This window comes from Pogoniulus pusillus, chromosome 24, assembly GCF_015220805.1.
Source record: "Pogoniulus pusillus isolate bPogPus1 chromosome 24, bPogPus1.pri, whole genome shotgun sequence".
NCBI classification, from domain to species: domain Eukaryota; kingdom Metazoa; phylum Chordata; class Aves; order Piciformes; family Lybiidae; genus Pogoniulus; species Pogoniulus pusillus.
The window spans coordinates 18,543,051-18,561,311 of NC_087287.1; the positions used below are offsets into that span (position 1 = coordinate 18,543,051).

An 18,261-nucleotide genomic window follows, 5' to 3' on the forward strand; every position below is an offset into this window, starting at 1 on the left:
ACAAAATGCATGCAGACTCATCTGGATTCTAACTCTCGAAATGATTCCAATGAATCACACTGGTCCATGCAATACAAAAGAATCCTAGTGGTGTTTTAAAGCATATGTAGACCAGAAACCACTCTAAAGAAGATGGGAGTACTAGAATATTGAGGACAACTCCACACCACTGATGGCTAGGTGGGGCCAGGAGTTTACCACTTCAGAAATAAGTAGTTCACCTTTTTCAAAGAAGGGCTTTCCAACAGGATACCGTTTCCTGAGGTCACATTGTTATACCTTCCCTTGATGACAGAATGTTCACAGAATCACAGAATGCTGGAAGTTGAAAGGGACTCAAAAGATCAACCAGTCCAGGCCCTTTTCCAGAGCAGAATCACCTACAACAGGTCACAGAAGAGTGCATTTAGGTTAGGTTTTTCCAAGTCCCCAGAGAAGGAGACTCCACAATCTTTCTGGGCTCTGTCACACTCACAGAGAAAAAGTTTTTCCCTATGTGCCCATGGAACCTCCTCTGCTCCAGCTTGCCCCTGCTGCCCCTTGTCCTATCACTGGACATCACTGAGCAGAGCCTGTCTCTGTCCTCCTGACACTGCCCTTCACATCTTTACAAACATGAATGAGGTCACCCCTCAGGCTCCCCTTCTCCAAGCTAAAGAGCCCCAGCTTCCTGAGCCTTTCCTCATAACAGATCATATTTCTAGAACTATTAGAAATCTATAACTGGTTTTGTGAGAGCCAAAATATGGATTAAAAGACTTACAAATTTGAGGTCATTTTTTTCCTCAGTGATGCTGGAATTTCAATCACCAAAGCCCTAGCAGAACAGAGTTATCCCCAAGGAAACAAACTTTTCACAGAACTTTCTCCTCTTACTGTCAGGAGGTGCACTTACTGCTCTTCTAGAAGTATTATCATAGCATCAACAAGGCTGGAGCCTTCTCCGGACACCTTCCAGCACCTCAACATCTCTCTTGAATTGAGGAGCCCAGAACTGGACACAGCACTCAAAGTGTGGCCTGACCAGTGCTGAGTACAGGGGAAGAATAACCTCCCTTGTCCTACTGGCCACACTGCTCCTGATGCAGCCCAGGATGCCATTGGCTCTCTTGGCCACCTGGGCACACTGCTGCCTCATCTTCATCCTAGTATCCACCAGTATCTCCAGGTCCCTTTCTTCCTGGCTGCTCTCCAGACACTCTGTCCCCAGCCTGCAGTGCTCTGTTCAAAGAATATTCCTCAGGTACACCAAAAGATGCTCTGCTTCTCATACCCATTTAACAAGGACTTCAGACTAATAATGAAACACAAAGTCTAGCTGCCTACCCCTGAATAATTCCAAAACATACAACTATAAATTATTATACTTCCAAATCCTAAGAGCAGTTTCTTTGGTTGACTCAAGATGTAGCTCACAATGGATAAGGTTTCCACACCCTCCCCATTTATCCCAAATCTGTTTATCACATCTATCACTATACCCTACCTAACACAGAGCATGCAGAGATCAACCATGCAGAGAAATTATGATATTTTTGCACAACTAGCTCAGAATTTGCCTTTGATTCCTGTTAAATGCACACAAATTAAAAAGGCATACTTGTTTTATATGCCTGCCAAAAGGCAAGGCTTTTAACATTACTTTAAATAAAATGGATTGTTAACCAACGTTGGCACAGTGAGACACACTATAAAACTTGGTTACTCGTGGGATTCACAAGGAAGATTTGTTAGTAAAGAAATCCACTTTTAGAAAAATGCTGGAAAGGTTTTAATATTTCTCTCTTTGTACACTCAAAGTCACAGCAAAGGAAAAAATAATCCCACATTAAAACATACGCTTGGCTGCTATTCACATGCAAATAAGACAACATATCCCAGAACTAAGAAAATGTGAGGTCAAAGACAGTCAAAGATATTGTCACGTTTCTGTCAAGATGATTTTACAGCATTGCAATTCAGTAGACGTAGAATCAACCAGGTTGGAAGAGACCTCCAACATCAGACAGACCAATCTAGCACCCAGCCCTAGCCAGTCAACCAGACCATGGCACTAAGTGCCTCAGCCAGGCTTTTCTTCAACACCTCCAGGGATGGTGACTGCACCACCTCCCTGGGCAGCCCATTCCAATGCCAATCACTCTCTCTGCCAACAACTTCCTCCTAACATCCAGCCTAGACTTCCCCTGGCACAACTTGAGACTGTGTCCCCTTGTTCTGTTGCTGGTTGCCTGGGAGAAGAGACCAACCCCACCTGGCTACAGCCTCCCTTCAGGTAGTCGTAGACAGCAATAAGATCACCCCTGAGCATCTTCTTCCCCCAGGCTAAACTCCCCCAGCTCCCTCAGCCTCTCCTCACAGGATTTGTAGGTTTTAGCATATTAATAACCTTTCCTCCCTCTAATGAGAATTTAAAACATTTATCTTATCAAACTAACTATCTATGTGAAATCAGACATATCTGGGATTGAACTAAAGAGCACCCATTTTGACTTTGAATAAACTGTTTACAAACTACTGTGTAGACAAGGGAAAATATTATTACAAACCCAGATAACCAAATACTGCATGAAGACATCTAAATACTCTGCAGCCCCTACCTCCCACTCTGACAAAAAAGTGCAATCTGCATTAGCATGCTAGTAATTCCACGAGAAACTCCAAAAATGAAAGATGACTATTTGAGTAGATGTTCTAATGCCATCTCAGCTTCAGGTAGTAAGAAAACACTGCCACCTTATTATGGGAATTATTTAACAATTATAAAGGAGTTAAATAAAAAGAAAAGGAACTTCTGGAAAATAGAACCATTTCTGGCAAAAGGTGCTTGAGGTTGCCCTGTAGAGCAAAGCAATCATCCCAAGTTCCCTGCAGGAAACTTCCAAACACTGAAAACATGTGCAAGATAAAAAAGCTTGCAATAACTCTGCATCTCCTATCAAAAGGTAACACTGCTATGAAATATATGAACTCTTACAGTGTACAGATTAAGCCACAGATTATAGAGGCACAACTCCCATCCAAACCTTATTCAAGTATACAAGAATGCAACTTGTCAATGAAAATATTGTAAAGGAATTAAAAGGTCTTATCCCTTATGACATCACCTACCAGAAAATAAAGAGTTCTGTATTTTTGCTAATGGTAAGATACTACAGCACAACAACTTTTCTGGTATTTACTAGAAAGAAGAGAAAAAAGTAAATACATTACACACCTAAATCCCATGTCATCTGCAAACAAAAATTACGTCCCATTAGGTCCACACATCTCTTTCTGCCAGGTAAGAAGTTACCACACTTAAAAGCTACAGTCTGATGGGTGGACTGGCTTTTTTTTTTCCTGAAAGCACTTTTGGGATAATATTATTTTAAAAGCTGTTTACACTCCAAGTCTAACAATCTACATTACAAAAAGAAATCTTACTAAATAGTTGGCATTTTGTAGGAAAACAATGTTCTCACATATATTAAGTATGATAGAAAATGACTTTCCAGCAGTGGTGTGCTCCATAATTCAACCATAATGCAACCATTATTACCTATTGTTCATGTTCATCTCATCAGTACACCCACAGTGGCTACCACTAAATTAAACCAGTGTACAGCTGCAGTATCTGGAAGACCACTGACTAGATCTGCATATTCAAGCATTTCTCTATCAACCATCTCCACATCATTCCAGGCTGAAGAGAAAAAAGATATTTTGAAGCATCCATCAATCATAATCACTCAATTGCCTCAAAATTAACTTCAAATATAATTTCTTCACCAGGGTTCCATTTTGTGATTCCAGCTAAATACAAACCAGCAATTCTGTAGGCAAGCTACTCCTTTCTTTACTTAGGAGCATTTTGTTGCATTAAAATATTTAAGCAGCCCTTTTTACCTCTTGTGATTCTTTTGTCACTTTCAATGATTTTATACATCTCCACACCTTAACTTGTGATCTTGATTCCACAGAACATACTGGAATATTCCACATCTACAATTTATCTTGTAATACAGGAAGGCTTTCTCAGTCATCAATTGTTGGTCCTCCACGGAAGCCTGGCAGAAGCCCAGTCGCTGGTAGACCACTCCAGACGCAAAGGGAGCTGTGTCCCAGACTCTCTGCTCTATGCCAAGCAGCACTTCCAGCATAGCACAAACCCTGCCAGCCAAACACTGCCTTTCACCTGAATGAAACAGTCAGAAAGCTTACTGGGAGAACATTTTTTTCCATGCAACAGAACAAAGATGAGCCTTTTTCCTTCTTCACTCTCAGACCAGAGGGCAAAGAAGCAAACAAAACCCACCACCTGCCTCTGTCACCTGCTTTTAGACAGCTCCAGCAGGCCTCACTTCTGTACACATTATTTACTTTACTCATTCTCCAAAGAGTAATGTTGTCTGGAATTAGACTTAATGATATTATGACTCAAGCACACCATTATTAACATTTCCATAGGAAATTAAACTTTCAATGTCTGAATGACTTCAGCTAATCACTAGACTAAGGAAGACAAGAGTCGATTTCCTCAGCTACCTCAGAAGAAACGTCTTTCCTCAATTATAAGTGAGGAGATATTCAAGATGCAATGAAAATTTTACAACATCTCAACTGAAAAATTTCACCCAGTATTTAATATTTATGGTTAGCCAACCAAAACCCACCATGTACATACTTCTGGTAAGTCCTGGCTGTCAAGTGCCTGACGTAGGCGATAGACCTTCTTATAAAGAAAGAGCCTGAAACAGTATTAATTGATCTCAGTGCTTAACACACAACTTTAAGAGAAGTATTTTCCCAAGCTGCTGAGTACCAGCAAACACCACTGGAATGAAGATGATGTGCTCACAAACTCCAGAAAGAAGAAGAAAAAATATCCTAAAACAATGAACAAAAAAAAAATCAGAACCACATTTCAATGGCTTCAACTACCCATTGATTTTAAACATGAGGTTTGATAGTTTAACCTTTTAATTACCTCTTTATGCTAAAAAGAAGTCTGTGCAAAGCTACTCATAACAGGATTACCCTAAAGAAAAACAAGACAAGAAAGAAAGAAAAAAGCCAAGAAAGTAAGAAAAAAAACCAACATATTCCAACTGTGATCTTATACTCTTAGTAATATTTAGTGTGGTAGAAAAAGTATTCCTGTTTGCAAACTGAAATTCAAATATTTAGTAAGAAAGCTTAGCCAAAAGGCTGACTAAATAAGACACACAGTACTAGATGGGGAGGAAATGAGTAGCTACATATATTAATTATCACCCTTTCTGTGATCACAGGCTCACTCAAGTTAAAATTTAAAGGGCTTAGATTACTTTCTGGTGAATTTTATTAGTTTTCCCCAAGAGGTGCAAAGACTAATGCTGTCACAACAGAAAAGGAGAGCATATACAGCGTCATTACAAGCTGAGTCACCCAAAAGCATTGAATCTTGCTTTATTATAACACAACATCTTAAATAGTCTCCTGAAGCACTGCCATTTGTTATGCGATAGAGCGCTAACAGTGAGCTAACCCAATATTACAATGAAATGAAATCTGGCGCATCTGCGGAGCTGTTCTCAGTAGGCAGAGCAAGTTCCCTTGTTGGCTCCTTTGGAGATAGCAGCTGCAGGCTTCCCCTCCTCTACTGCAATAGAGAAAGAAGCGGAACGAAGTCAATGAGAGCTGCCTTGCTGCCGTGGTTGATTGTACCATTTAGACATGCCTCCTGAGAGCCATGCTGCAGGTGGGAAGAAGAGGTGGTCAGGCAGATGTCCAAGAATTACAACCAAAGGATTCTTCCTGTGCAGCTAGAGCCATGACCTTACTCTTTCCCTCCATCCAAGTGTGTTACTTTCTCTCTCAAAAGCAGAAAGTTTAGAAGTATGAATCAGTACCATCTGAAGGGACTTCTTCATCAGATCTGATTTGTATCTTGCCATCATTCAGATCCAATACCTGAGCATTTTTCATTTCCTGGTACCATGCAGCAGTACCAGCATCAAAACAGACAACAGTTATGCAGTGTTCTCAGATAAATCCTATGTTCTTTAATTCAGCTCTCATTAAGGATCCCTGTGTTTTGGGAGAAGTCCACTAAAGACAGCAAGTCAGGAAACATCAGACACTTCAGAGAATGACTGGGCTTTCTCTTAACTGACAAACTGGCCATTAGCACCATCTCCTGTCTTGTTTTTTTCCTTGTCCCCTTCTCTCTCTCACACCTTGTGATGGAACTCATCCAGATGCAGATACCATACAACTTCTACAAAATACTTGCTGGTTTCACATAGACAGATAACACTAACTTGTTACATTTTTATTTAGGCTGTCACAGACAGCTTAAGAAACTTAAGCAAATGGAGTCTGGTCTTCCAAAACCCCTTGTAGACACTACCAGCAGAAAAAGAGATTGTATTATTACTTTAAATAATAATAGTTAATTGAGGGACTATCTTGTGCCTATCTTAATCAAAGATTTTTTTGAAAATACATAGAAAGTGTTTTCCATTTCCATGCACTACCTTCAAATGCTAACTTCACCCCAAAAATCCCTTAGAAAGTATAATTTCAGCCAAGTATGTTAACGGTGCTCTCTACTGGATGAGATTCCAGACAGCAAGTTTCCTATTACGCACCACTTGGCACACACAAGCACTCTACCCACATTTTCCTACACCATCTCCCTATACAGCTGTGATCTGAAACCTGGCTACTCTCTTCCATGAATTCACAATACACACAACCAGGCAATCAGGCAAGACAAAGGGGAATGAAAGGGTACACAGGAATTCCATGACCATAAAATCAGAGAACTATTTTGGTTGGAAAAGATCTTCAAGATCACTAAGTCCAACCACCATCCAGCTCCCCCATGTTTGGTGGGAAATCATGTCCCCCAGCACTATACTTCCACCCACTTGCAACATCTCCAGGGATGGGGACCCAACCACCTCCCCATGAAGTCTATTCCACTCTTTGAGAATCATTTCAGCAAAGAAGTCTCCTCCTCAGCATGTTTCCTTTTCTCCAGACTGAACAACCCCAGCTCTCTTACACACTCCTCACCAGGTCTCTTCTCCAGATTTTACACCATCTTAGTTGCCCTTCTCTGCACTCATTCCAGCATCACAGTATCTTTCTCTGTGGTGAGGGCCCCAAAACTGAACCCAGAATTCAAGGTGCGGCCTCACCAGTGCTGAGGCATTAGGAAGAACGTCCTCCCCATGAGGGACACTGAAATAACATTCAATACCCCGCACCAACACTGAAGTATTGCAGCGAAGCGTGTTCTGTAATTCCCAGAGTCTTTTCAGGCTATCTCTATGTTCCTTTATTGCTTCATCCAGTGTCTTCCTCTTGTACAACAGGGTTTGTCTTTACCTACCACCACATAAATCGCTGTGCTGCTGCCATACAAAAACTGACCACACATTTTGCATATGGAAAGCTGTTTTCAGAATGCTTCCACAAAAAGCCCTGAAGTTGTTTCTACAATACAGAACCCTTGATAAATCACTGAGTTTATGTCATCAATTGCCATTTGACAAGTCCAGTGGAAAACAGGCTAAAATGGTAAAACCAGTTACTACGTCCATAGAGTATTGTGCTTTCTTCCCAAAATAATTATTTCAGCATTCACCTCATGATTTAATTAATATTCCATGCCAAGCTTGGTATTTCAGTTGTACCCCATCCTCTTTAACATCTGGGCCCCATCCTCTTTAACATCTTCATAGATGACCTGGATGAGGGTATCGAGTCAGTCATCAGCAAGTTTGCAGATGACACTAAGCTGGGGGCAGATGTGGCTGGGTTGGAGGGCAGAAGGGCTCTGCAGCAGGACCTTGACCGCCTGGACAGATGGGCAGAGTCCAAGGGGATGGCATTCAATAGCTCCAAGTGCAGGGTGCTGCACTTTGGCCACAACAACCCCATGCAGAGGGTCTCTTCCAACCCTGATAATACTGTGATACTGTAAGAAGAGATCCAGCCCAGCCTGGCTCCAGCCTCCAGAGAGAGGGCGCCCAGGACCTCCCTGGGCAAGCTGTGCCAGTGTCTCCCCAGCCTCTCTGTAAAGAAATTCTTCCCAATGTCCGTTCTGAGTCTGTGATACTGTGATACCCTAACAAAATATCTCATGCAACTTGAAACTCAGAATTGTATTTTTCAGGTCTCTTGTCAGCTCCTGCTTATCTTGGACACTCTGCAGGGAAGTTCAATTTTGAGAGTCTTTAGCATAAATGGGTCCTTCCAGTTACAAATTATTTACAGATGGCTTTGGACGTCCTATGATGAATACACTGGCCACCAGCATAGCCACAGAACTATTTATATACACACCATGATCCTTGGAAACCCTTCTCACAAAACAGAAGTCTACTCTGCAGGGGGCTGTACAGAGAACAGTTAACTTTGTCCTTAAGAGCTTACTCAGTATAAGGCAGGAAAATAAAAGGAATTGACGTATGGACAAGGACATAAAGACACTAAGACAACTTCAGAACAAAAGACTCTGCTTCTGTACAGCAGCAGTCTAGCTCAGCTTCCTCTGAGTATCACCTATTACTCAACTACTAGTTTCAAGAATAAAAACACTATGCTCCAGATCAGCAGCATCCAACAGCAGCAACGGAAATACAGGAGGTGAAAGGTTACAGTCTTCACGCTAACTGCAGAGCTCAAGCAGCACTTTGGTGGCAGAGGACCAATGTTTGATGGTCAGCAACATCTTATGCCTCCTCTTGTTATTTTGGAAGGCCAAGCTTGTACTTGCAGCTGAAAAATAATCCTCTAACATTTGGATGCTGGAAGTCATAGCTATCCCAAGAACAATGCACTTTATACAAGGAAAGCTCATAGCAAAATGTGATGCTGACTCTTTCTAGAAGCTAGGTATCACATGTTTCTAAGAAAAAAGGATACTCCCACCTATGAAAATTAGGTAATAAAAATAATCTGCATACTTTTATGAGAATCAAAGAGGTTGTTTCTGCAAGAAGTCCCAGCTCACTCAAAAAAATATGGCTGGAGAAAATTAACTCCTTTATTTTTCTTTAGACAGAAATTAATGTAATGAAGTCACAATATTACCTTTGTTTCTGATGAATCACTTAAACACTGGAGAAGAGGAAATGGTCTCATCCATTCTTTCCTGCCTCAAGTTTGACCATCTACTATTTAATTGGTTTTTTTTCTTAATTAAAACTATCACAAACCAAGTAATATTCGTAGAGCTTATCATATCTTCATTTCAGCCTCTTCTAAACCACAATTAACACAAAGTCATAGATCTCATCAGATTAAAGGCATCCCCATAAAATCTGAGATGGGTACAGTTCTTTTTGTTCTAGGTGGAGCATACATACTAGAATCATAGAATCAACCAGGTTGGAAGAGACCTCCAAGATCATCCAGGCCAACCTAGCACCCAGCCCTAGCCAGTCAACCAGACCATGGCACTAAGTGCCTCAGCCAGGCTTTTCTTGAACACCTCCAGGGACGGTGACTCCACCACCTCCCTGGGCAGCCCATTCCAATGCCAATCACTCTCTCTATGAAGAACTTCTTCCTAACATCCAGCCTATACTTCCCCTGGCACAACTTGAGACTGTGTCCCCTTGTTCTGTTGCTGGTTGCCTGGCAGAAGAGACCAATCCCACCTGACTACAATGTCCCTTCAGGTAGTTGTAGACAGCAATGAGGTCACCCCTGAGCCTCCTCTTCTGCAGGCTGCACACCCCCAGCTCCCTCAGCCTCTCTGCATAAGCTTTCTGTTCCAGGCCCCTCACCAGCTTTGTTGCCCTTCTCTGGACACCTTCCAGCACCTCAACATCTCTCTTGAATGGAGGGGCCCAGAACTGGACACAGCACTCAAGGGGTGGCCTGAGCAGTGCTGAGTACAGGGGAAGAATAACCTCCCTCATCCTACTGGCCACACTGCTCCTGATGCAGGCCAGTATGTCATTGGCTCTCTTGGCCACCTGGGCACACTGCTGCCTCATCTTCAGCCTACTATCTAACAGTACCCTCAGGTCCCTTTCCTCCTGGCTGCTTTCTAGCCACTCAGTCCCCAGCCTGTAGTGCTGCTTGGGGTTGTTGTGGCCAAAGTGTAGAACCCTGCACTTGGCCTTGTTCAATCTCATCCCACTGGCCTCTGCCCACCTATCCAGCCTGTTCAGGTCCCTCTGCAGGGCTCTCCTACCTTCCAACAGCTCCACACCTGCTCCTAGCTTGGTGTCATCTGCAAACTTACTGATGCTGGACTCAATTCCCTCATCCAGATCATCAATAAAGATATTGAACAGGATAACTGAGTGTGCTGTTAGCACTGCAGCACTATCCAAATAGTTTACTAGAGCTCTGCAATCTGTAAGAACCTCTAAGGTATCCATAAGAATAATTAAAACTTCAGGGTTTCATCCCTTGGCATTCATTCTAGAACTCAGTAATCTTTCTCATATCACTATAGCCATATAATGTGGAAGAAATCCACACCTCCAGTTACGAGGCAAGTGACTGTGGCAAAGTAGGATGCAAATTAGGAAAAAAAATATTCTGGATGCCCATAGTTATTAATTTTGAAAATTCTTTGCTACCTTTAAAGTTTGAGAGCAGGGAAAACTTGAGCTGCCCAGACAATCACAGAAACACAAGTAGATGTGAAGAACATCAGCACACTCAGAAGGTTAAAATGTAGTTTGGTCAATACAGTAAACTTAAAGAGGAAATTACTTGTGTGTGGATTTACTGCAACAGACTTTTCATTGAGGAAAGGTGAGGTAGATCAGTAAGAACTAATTTGCACGACGTGCTTCAAAGACTACTACAGGGACTTTCTACAAAGAAGCTCTAAGGCAATAAAAGGAGATTCAGAGATAAGCGGAAATACTACTGATAAAGCCCCTGACAAATTCCACAAAGGAGGCAGTCAACAATAATCACAGAATGATTTGGGTGGAAAGAGACCTTTAAAGATCATCCAGTCCAACCTCTTGCACTGAGCTGAGACATCTGCCACTAGATCAGGTCCAACCTAACCAGGAATGTTTCCAGGAATGGGGCACCTACCACCACTAGTCCCAGTGTTCCACCACCGTAAGCCAATTCTTTATCCACTGAACAGTCCACTCATCAAACCCATCTCTCTCTGAGAGAAAATGATGTTGGGGGACACTATGTAAAAGGCTTTACAGAACTTCAGATAGATTACATCCACAGCTTTTCCCTTGTACACCAATGTAGTCATTCTAGGAGGAGTGACTAATATTCAAGTAGGAGGGTACTAACATCTTTATCTCAACTGTGACTCACTCTTAAGTAACATTTATTTTCTCAAGAACCTCTATAAGTAAAATGAAAACCCCATTCACTGACCAAAGCCATAGGGAGAATCATGTCTTCCTAATTGGATTTTCTTTATATTGGCAACTCCTTGTCTTAGGACACAACAAGAAAGAGAGGCCTAAATCAGCTTTTTTATAACAAAGAACATAACTGCGTTAAAGCTGACTAAAGGAAATCTTCATGTGCGTAGGAGAAAAGAAAGTAGAAAAACAAAATCCAAGAGCAGAACATTACTTTCTCTGCCCACAAAACAAAGGAAGTGTTCATGGACTTTCCAGTCATGATTATAACTTTAAAAAAATGAAATGGTGTGACAGTCCTGGTTCTCATTCATGTTAAGAAGTTGTACCACCATTTATGTCAGTGAGAAACGGCCTTAATCTGTACGCCAAGTTTCACTGATGCTCACTCTAGCAAGACTCAGTTGACACATTACAGCCTTTTGCACACTATTTTCAAAACCCAGCTACAGCAAGTGCTGGGCCCCATCCTCTTTAACATCTTCATAGATGATCTGGATGAGGGCATGGAGTCAGTCATCAGCAAGTTTGCAGATGACACCAAGCTGGGGGCAGATGTGACTGGGTTGGAGGACAGAAGGGCTCTGCAGCGGGACCTTGACCGCCTGCACAGATGGGCAGAGTCCAAGGGGATGGCTTCAATAGCTCCAAGTGCAGGGTGCTGCACTTTGGCCACAACAACCCCATGCAGAGATACAGGCTGGGGTCAGAGTGGCTGGAGAGCAGCCAGACAGAAAGGGATCTGGGGGTGCTGATTGATACCCACCTGAACATGAGCCAGCAGTGTGCCCAGGTGGCCAAGAGAGCCAGTGGCATCCTGGCCTGCATCAAGAATGGTGTGGCCAGCAGAAGCAGGGAGGTCATTCTGCCCCTGCACTCCGCACTGGTTAGACCACACCTTGAGTACTGTGTTCAGTTCTGGGCCCCTCAATTTAAGGACATTGAGATGCTTGAGCATGTCCAGCGAAGGGCAACGAGGCTGGCAAGAGGCCTCAAGCACAAGCCCTATGAGGAGAGGCTGAGGGAGCTGGGATTGTTTAGCCTGGAGAGGAGGAGGCTCAGGGGAGACTTTGTTGCTGTCTACAACTACCTGAGGGGAGGCTGTGGCCAGGAGGAGGTTGCTCTCTTCTCTCAGGTGGCCAGCACCAGAATGAGAGGACACAGCCTCAAGCTGTGCCAGGGGAGATTTAGGCTTGAGGTGAGGAGAAAGTTCTTCACTGAGAGAGTCATTGGACACTGGAATGGGCTGCCTGGGGAGGTGGTGGAGTCGCCGTCCCTGGAGCTGTTCAAGGCAGGACTGGACGTGGCACTTGGTGCCATGGTCTGGCCTTGAGCTCTGTGGTAACAGGTTGGACCTGATGATCTTAGATGTCTCTTCCAACCTTGGTGATACTGTGACATTCTGCTTTTAAAAAATAAAGGCAGTGCTGTTTTAATTTTCAGTTATGTCAAACAGGTAAGCCAGATTATAAATGCTTTTGCTCAGGGCAAAACAATTCTCCTTAGATTTGTCATTAGTGGTTCACCACGAACTCAGGAGTCTGCAAACCCATGTATACACAGATGTAAAAGCATCCTGCCCCAATAATTAACTGGTTTACATGCATAAATATTTAAATTACTGAAAGCTTTCAAGGACACCAATAGTTCCTCTCTACAGTTCATAACTAGAGAGTTTCTTTCTCAAGTTCAGTTGCAAAATAATGTTTGGGGTTCTTTAACATCAGCAAACACAACTAGAAAAAATATTTTGCCTACAGCATCATAGTCTATAGGCTTACTTACTGTGTGAAACTTCTGCCATTGTTCTGACATCTGAAGGAAATCTGACCTCAAAGTTCACTACTTATCTTTAACAGCAGGAAACGTGCATGAGTGATGTGCATATTACAATTATACTATTCAGATTCTCTCTGTTTTTCAAAACACTTTAAATGATACATTATCTTCCCAGCTGAAGAAGCTGTCACAAGGCAATGCAACAAGATTTGCCTGCAATTTTTTATTCCCTGAATCTGCCTCAAACTCCTTTTGTCCCTGTTGAAGGATTTGAGTGAAAATAAACAAACATGCAGACACTTTGAACTTTCTACCTCTTTATGTATCATTTCAGTCTAACAAAAAAAACACATTCATAAGCCTAAAGAGTCTATGAAACTAATATAAAAAAGCACTAAAATCACAAATTAAAGCATCTCAAATGTGAAAATCAAAGTACTTAAGCTGTGTAAGAAATCATTTTGATTCACCATCATATTTAAGACCCCTCAGATGAAAACTATTTCCCTGTGCATGATTTTTGTTAAAAGGGTGTGCAACAGTAGACTCTGATGGCATACACCAGTACAATGCAAGACACATCAACACTGCAATGTAGTGATCTGAGCTAATCCGGATACCAAGAGGAAGCTACACAGAGTAGTGCAGGCAAATAAAACCACTTGTAATACTTTGATATTATTGATGCTAAGCTGTTTCTGGTACTACATGCTGTCAGCTTATATCTATGGTATAAACATATCCCAAGGAAACACAGTGCCTCAAATAAGGCGAAACCATGGCAGTAACTATCTCAAAACAAGGCATGACAAGGATACTACGTAAAGCCTACATACTTACTACCTCTTCTTCAGAAGAGAGAGAGGTGTTCACAGGACATAACCATACACATGAACTTCTTACTACTATCAGTATTTAAGACAACCCTAGAAATACACAAACACAACCTGAAGAGACAAGCACAACAGCAAAGGATTATTCAAATAGGATTATTCAAATTCTTACTACAGTTGTAGCAAATACTGCTTAGTTGAAGATTCAGGCATACAGGTGCCATATTGTTACTACTTTGAATACAGAGCCTTAGTCTAATTGCCAAACAACTGCCTTTGAAATGTACAACTGATTCCTAAACAGCATCCCTTTAATGCTCTAAACAAAGTTACACATAAATGTACAACTGATTCCTAAACAGCATCCCTTTAATGCTCTAAACAAAGTTACACATACATTGTGCATTTTTTTCTGCTCCTCAATCACAAATGTCAATCATTTAACTCACCTGGCCTGGCTGGGGAGATAAAAAATTAACAACCTCCTCCAGCATCACTGGTATGTGCAATCTTCCAAAATTACTGTCGTCTGTCCTTTGAAGCAAATCTTCAGTTTCACATTTTTGAAGAGTCTGTTCCTTTACCTCCGAATCAGAAAGCTTTTTAGCTGAAGAACCGATCCTTCTGGGCAGAGTAGTCACATTTACTGCATTCAGTTTAAAGTTGTGCAGAAACAAACATCTGCAAACTCGGTACAGACACTGAGGTAACATTTTGAAGTTGATCAACCTATAAAAACAGATGTTGGTAATTACTTTAAAGCAAATATTTACAATGGTAGGCTTGTTTAAAAAAAAACCACTGTCAGTAAAGCATTACACAGAGCAAAATAGGCAGTTTTATAGATATGTCAGAAAAAAAGTGAAAAGCTCTTACTTTGTTTTCAGAATTTAGATCTAGCTAACAATTTAGATCTGTTAGCTAAAAATCAATCACAATCAAGAAACAATGGTTTCCTCTTCATAATAAACACCTCCTCTCCCTTTTTGCTGCCACAACTCTGACAGCATTACAGTTTTTCACTGATACTAACATTATTAACCAAATCTGAACACAACCATAAAGTTTACTTTCAAACTGTTCCTCTCCAGTTTGCCAAACAGAATGAGACAACTGCTCTGAACAGCAGTGCTCTGATTGCCAAGTTTTGCATATTTCTAGTTAAAATAGGAATAGACAAATCAAATATTGCAGCTGTATTGAAAACAGTACTAGAATTTCATGTTACACAGGTCTTTAAAACATGGTTTTCATCATGCATTACACAAAGCATAGACAGAGGCAAGAATTCCCCAGCATAGAACTGAAACAACACTCAAACCTGAAGTATCAAAGCGGTTAGGCTGCCTTTTAACTACACAGACTACAATTTTTCCTCTCTGTCCAAAACATTCCAAAATCAAGTCAGTAATCTAGTAGTAGAAGGCTGCATGACTCGAGCAAATTTTTACTTTCCACAAAACCAAATTGAAAGTGCAGCAAAGGTAACAATGAGGATTTATTTCTACACTTATTTCTGGAGCTAAGCCCCCGTATCATGCTTGCTTCAGCCACGCAGCCAAGCTGCAACATCTGTAATGAAACAACTCGGAAAAAAAATAACCTATCCTGCCTTTGAGTCATTAATGGAAGAGAAATTTTATTTTAATCCTTCTCTATCATTGATTTGCTTGAATTTACACAAAGGCTTCATCGATCTTGTCTGCGTGGGTAAGAACACGTGAAGCCACGATCTCTAGGGAAGTTTTTCTCCTGGTAACTTAAGCCTCAGCTTGCCAGTATTTCACCTTATCCTAAACTTGAAAGTGTATTTTATTCTAAGCTTACACACACACGCTGGAGCCCTGAACCACAGTAACTCCACAGAAAACACTCTATGAACAGGATGAAGGCCCGCTCACACTCTCTGCACTGGTATGAGCCCAGGAGGTGGTGTCAACACCAGAACACACTTTCCTTACAACCAGTTGCACCCCTGAGAACTTTTTTGTCCCTAATACAGCGTACTTTCTCACAACACACATCTTAAGTGGTACTCGGACACGGTTAGAGGCAGCCGCCTCCAGAACAGAGCTTGCACTGCAGCGGGCGGTGAAGACAACTAGGGAACAAAACCGCGACCTCGTAAGGCTCTTTGGCAGAAGCGAGCCACGAAGCGGCAAGCAGCCCTCACCCGGCCCGAGGGGGTGCGGCGAGAAAAAAAGGCTGAGGGCTGCTCTCCATCTCCCCCCCCGCCCCAGGCCCACGAGTTACAGGCTACTACTAGGCTTGGAGCCGCCCGTCAGGCCCAGAAAAAAGCATCGCCACTGCCCCCCAACTTCTTCTCGGAACAGGGTCACTCCCCACACGCACCTTACCGCACCTCCCCTCCACACAGACCCCCCAGCTCCCCCTGCACGGCTCAGAAACGTAGGAAGCACCGCCCAGTTACAGGGGACCTTCCACTTCCGCTTCACCCCGGCAGGGCTGCCGCTCGGGAGATTCCCCTACTCCCCAGCAACAAACGCCTGCAGTCTCCGTGAAGTGTAAACGGGCACAAGCCCCGGGGGCGAGCCGCGGCCTGCCGAGCGCTGTGCCGCCACACGAGCCAGCCCAGGCCAGCAGGCCCAGCAGCGGCTGAGCCGCACGCCCGCTACACGCCACGCCCTTACCGCCGGCGCCGGCGCGCTGATGACGGAAGGGGGCGGCGGCCAATGGGGACGCGCGGGAGGCGGAGCGCTCGGGTTTGAATTCGGCGGCCGCGGCGGGGAGCGGTTTGTGCAGGCGCAGGCGGAGCGGTGAGTGTCGGCCCAGCCTGGGCTCATCTTGAGCCTGGAATGGCTTATGGGGTCGAGAGTTCGCTGGGGTGGGATGAGGAGCGGGCCGGGAGGGTGGGTTTAAGCTAGGTCTTGGCATTTCTCTCGACTTCGGTTCACCTGTCTCCGTGTGTGCCTTCCGCGTTACGGCCTAGCTGTGGCTGTGCGTTCGTCATGCCAACGGCTGAGGGGGCGGGACGGGACTCGGCCGAGAAAAGGTAAATGTGTCCCGAAACTAAAGAAGTCCCACCAAGAACACTTATTGTGGAAGCTCCTGTCGGCTGCTGGGGTCTAACGACCAGCAGATGGTCAGTAAGGGTGGTTCGTTAGAAGGAAGTAGTGTCTGTTATCCGTGCGAATTACGCTGAGGTAAATTCCTCCTTGTCTTTCTAAACAGAAATGCGGCGTGGTTTAGCCACTAGCTCAAGGCAGGTAGGCAACAACTCTATGTTCAACTCAAGGACGAAAACCAGCTCGCTTTAGTGGGCAGAAACCTAGTTAGGTCATTTGTAAGCTTCATGTGAAAGGCCTCCTTCAGTTGCTGGAGAAAACCAAGGAAAGGCAGTTGATGAATGAGTAGCCTAAATCTTTGTTATGGGCTTGAAATTTTCCGAAAGAAATGCTACTTAATTTTCTTAAAGCTGTGCTAGGTAAGATAAGCTTTTCATGCCGCTTACATCACTGTCCAAAGTCGTGCTATTCTTGCAACAGTCTAGGGGGCTGAGAAGGGATAGGTAGATCCACGACTGCAAGGTGTTACTCCCAATTAGAGACGTGGATTACCTGAAAGGATGTACTTCAAATTAGGTCTTTAACGTTTGTCAATTGCAGAAAAGATTCATCCGCTTGGTCTGAAAGAGCATTGAAAGTGAAGAAGGGAGACAAAAGGGACATTGATATGTCCGCTGCAAAGGAAGATGATGTCTGTAATCATGTCAAAGTGGTGGTCCGTGTACGCCCGGAGTCTGAAAAGGAGAGAGTTGGCAACTTCAGCAAGGTCGTTCGTGTTCTTGATCAGCACGTATTGGTTTTCGATCCAAAGGAGGACGAAGTTAGCTTTTTTCAAAGGAAGAAACCAGCTTATAGGGATATTAATAAAAGAAAAAATAAAGATCTTAAATTCATGTTTGATGCTGTTTTTGCTGAAAGTTCATCTCAGCTGGAGGTTTTTGAGAATACAACAAAAAGTGTCATTGATGGCTTCTTAAATGGATATAACTGCACAGGTAACTTTGCTTTTTATTGTTTTTCAATAAGAGGAGGACTTCAAAATTTCTACCACTCATTGCTGCAGAGCTCTTAAGGCTGAGATGTAAATAAAGCGTTTTGATTTCTGTAAATATAAGAAGCTTAGTGCATGGAAGTTTGCTCTATTTTGTAAATGAATTCATGTTAGGGTTATAACAGACTTCAGTGTTTTATCTGAAGTGTACATGCTGATGAGGAGAATCCTGTGGGAAGAGCTATTCAACCCGAGACAGCTGTGTCACTGTGTTATGACACTCTTGCCTT

The 18,261-nt window shown here is 43.0% G+C and overlaps 2 protein-coding genes across 4 annotated transcripts in view; one reads left to right on the forward strand and one right to left on the reverse strand.

Moving 5' to 3' along the window:
- Positions 1–16,595, reverse strand: part of METTL15 (methyltransferase 15, mitochondrial 12S rRNA N4-cytidine) — an 84,456-nt gene extending 67,861 nt beyond the window's left edge. The window contains exons 1-2 of one of the 2 annotated variants that reach the window (XM_064163846.1): positions 16,393–16,595; positions 14,404–14,683 (exon numbers count right to left, since the gene is read on the reverse strand). In XM_064163846.1, coding sequence (XP_064019916.1) covers positions 14,404–14,667 — 264 coding nt within the window. In that variant the 5' untranslated portion in view covers positions 14,668–14,683; positions 16,393–16,595. Of the gene's footprint in view, positions 1–14,403; positions 14,684–16,306 lie in introns of both variants that reach the window. The other variant, XM_064163845.1, reaches the window with a different exon arrangement.
- Positions 16,596–16,711: 116 nt separating this feature from the next.
- Positions 16,712–18,261, forward strand: part of KIF18A (kinesin family member 18A) — a 28,859-nt gene continuing 27,309 nt past the window's right edge. Inside the window, exons 1-2 of one of the 2 annotated variants that reach the window (XM_064163847.1) lie at positions 16,712–16,731; positions 17,581–17,975. In XM_064163847.1, coding sequence (XP_064019917.1) covers positions 17,648–17,975 — 328 coding nt within the window. In that variant the 5' untranslated portion in view covers positions 16,712–16,731; positions 17,581–17,647. Of the gene's footprint in view, positions 16,732–16,951; positions 16,968–17,580; positions 17,976–18,261 lie in introns of those variants that run through there. The other variant, XM_064163849.1, reaches the window with a different exon arrangement.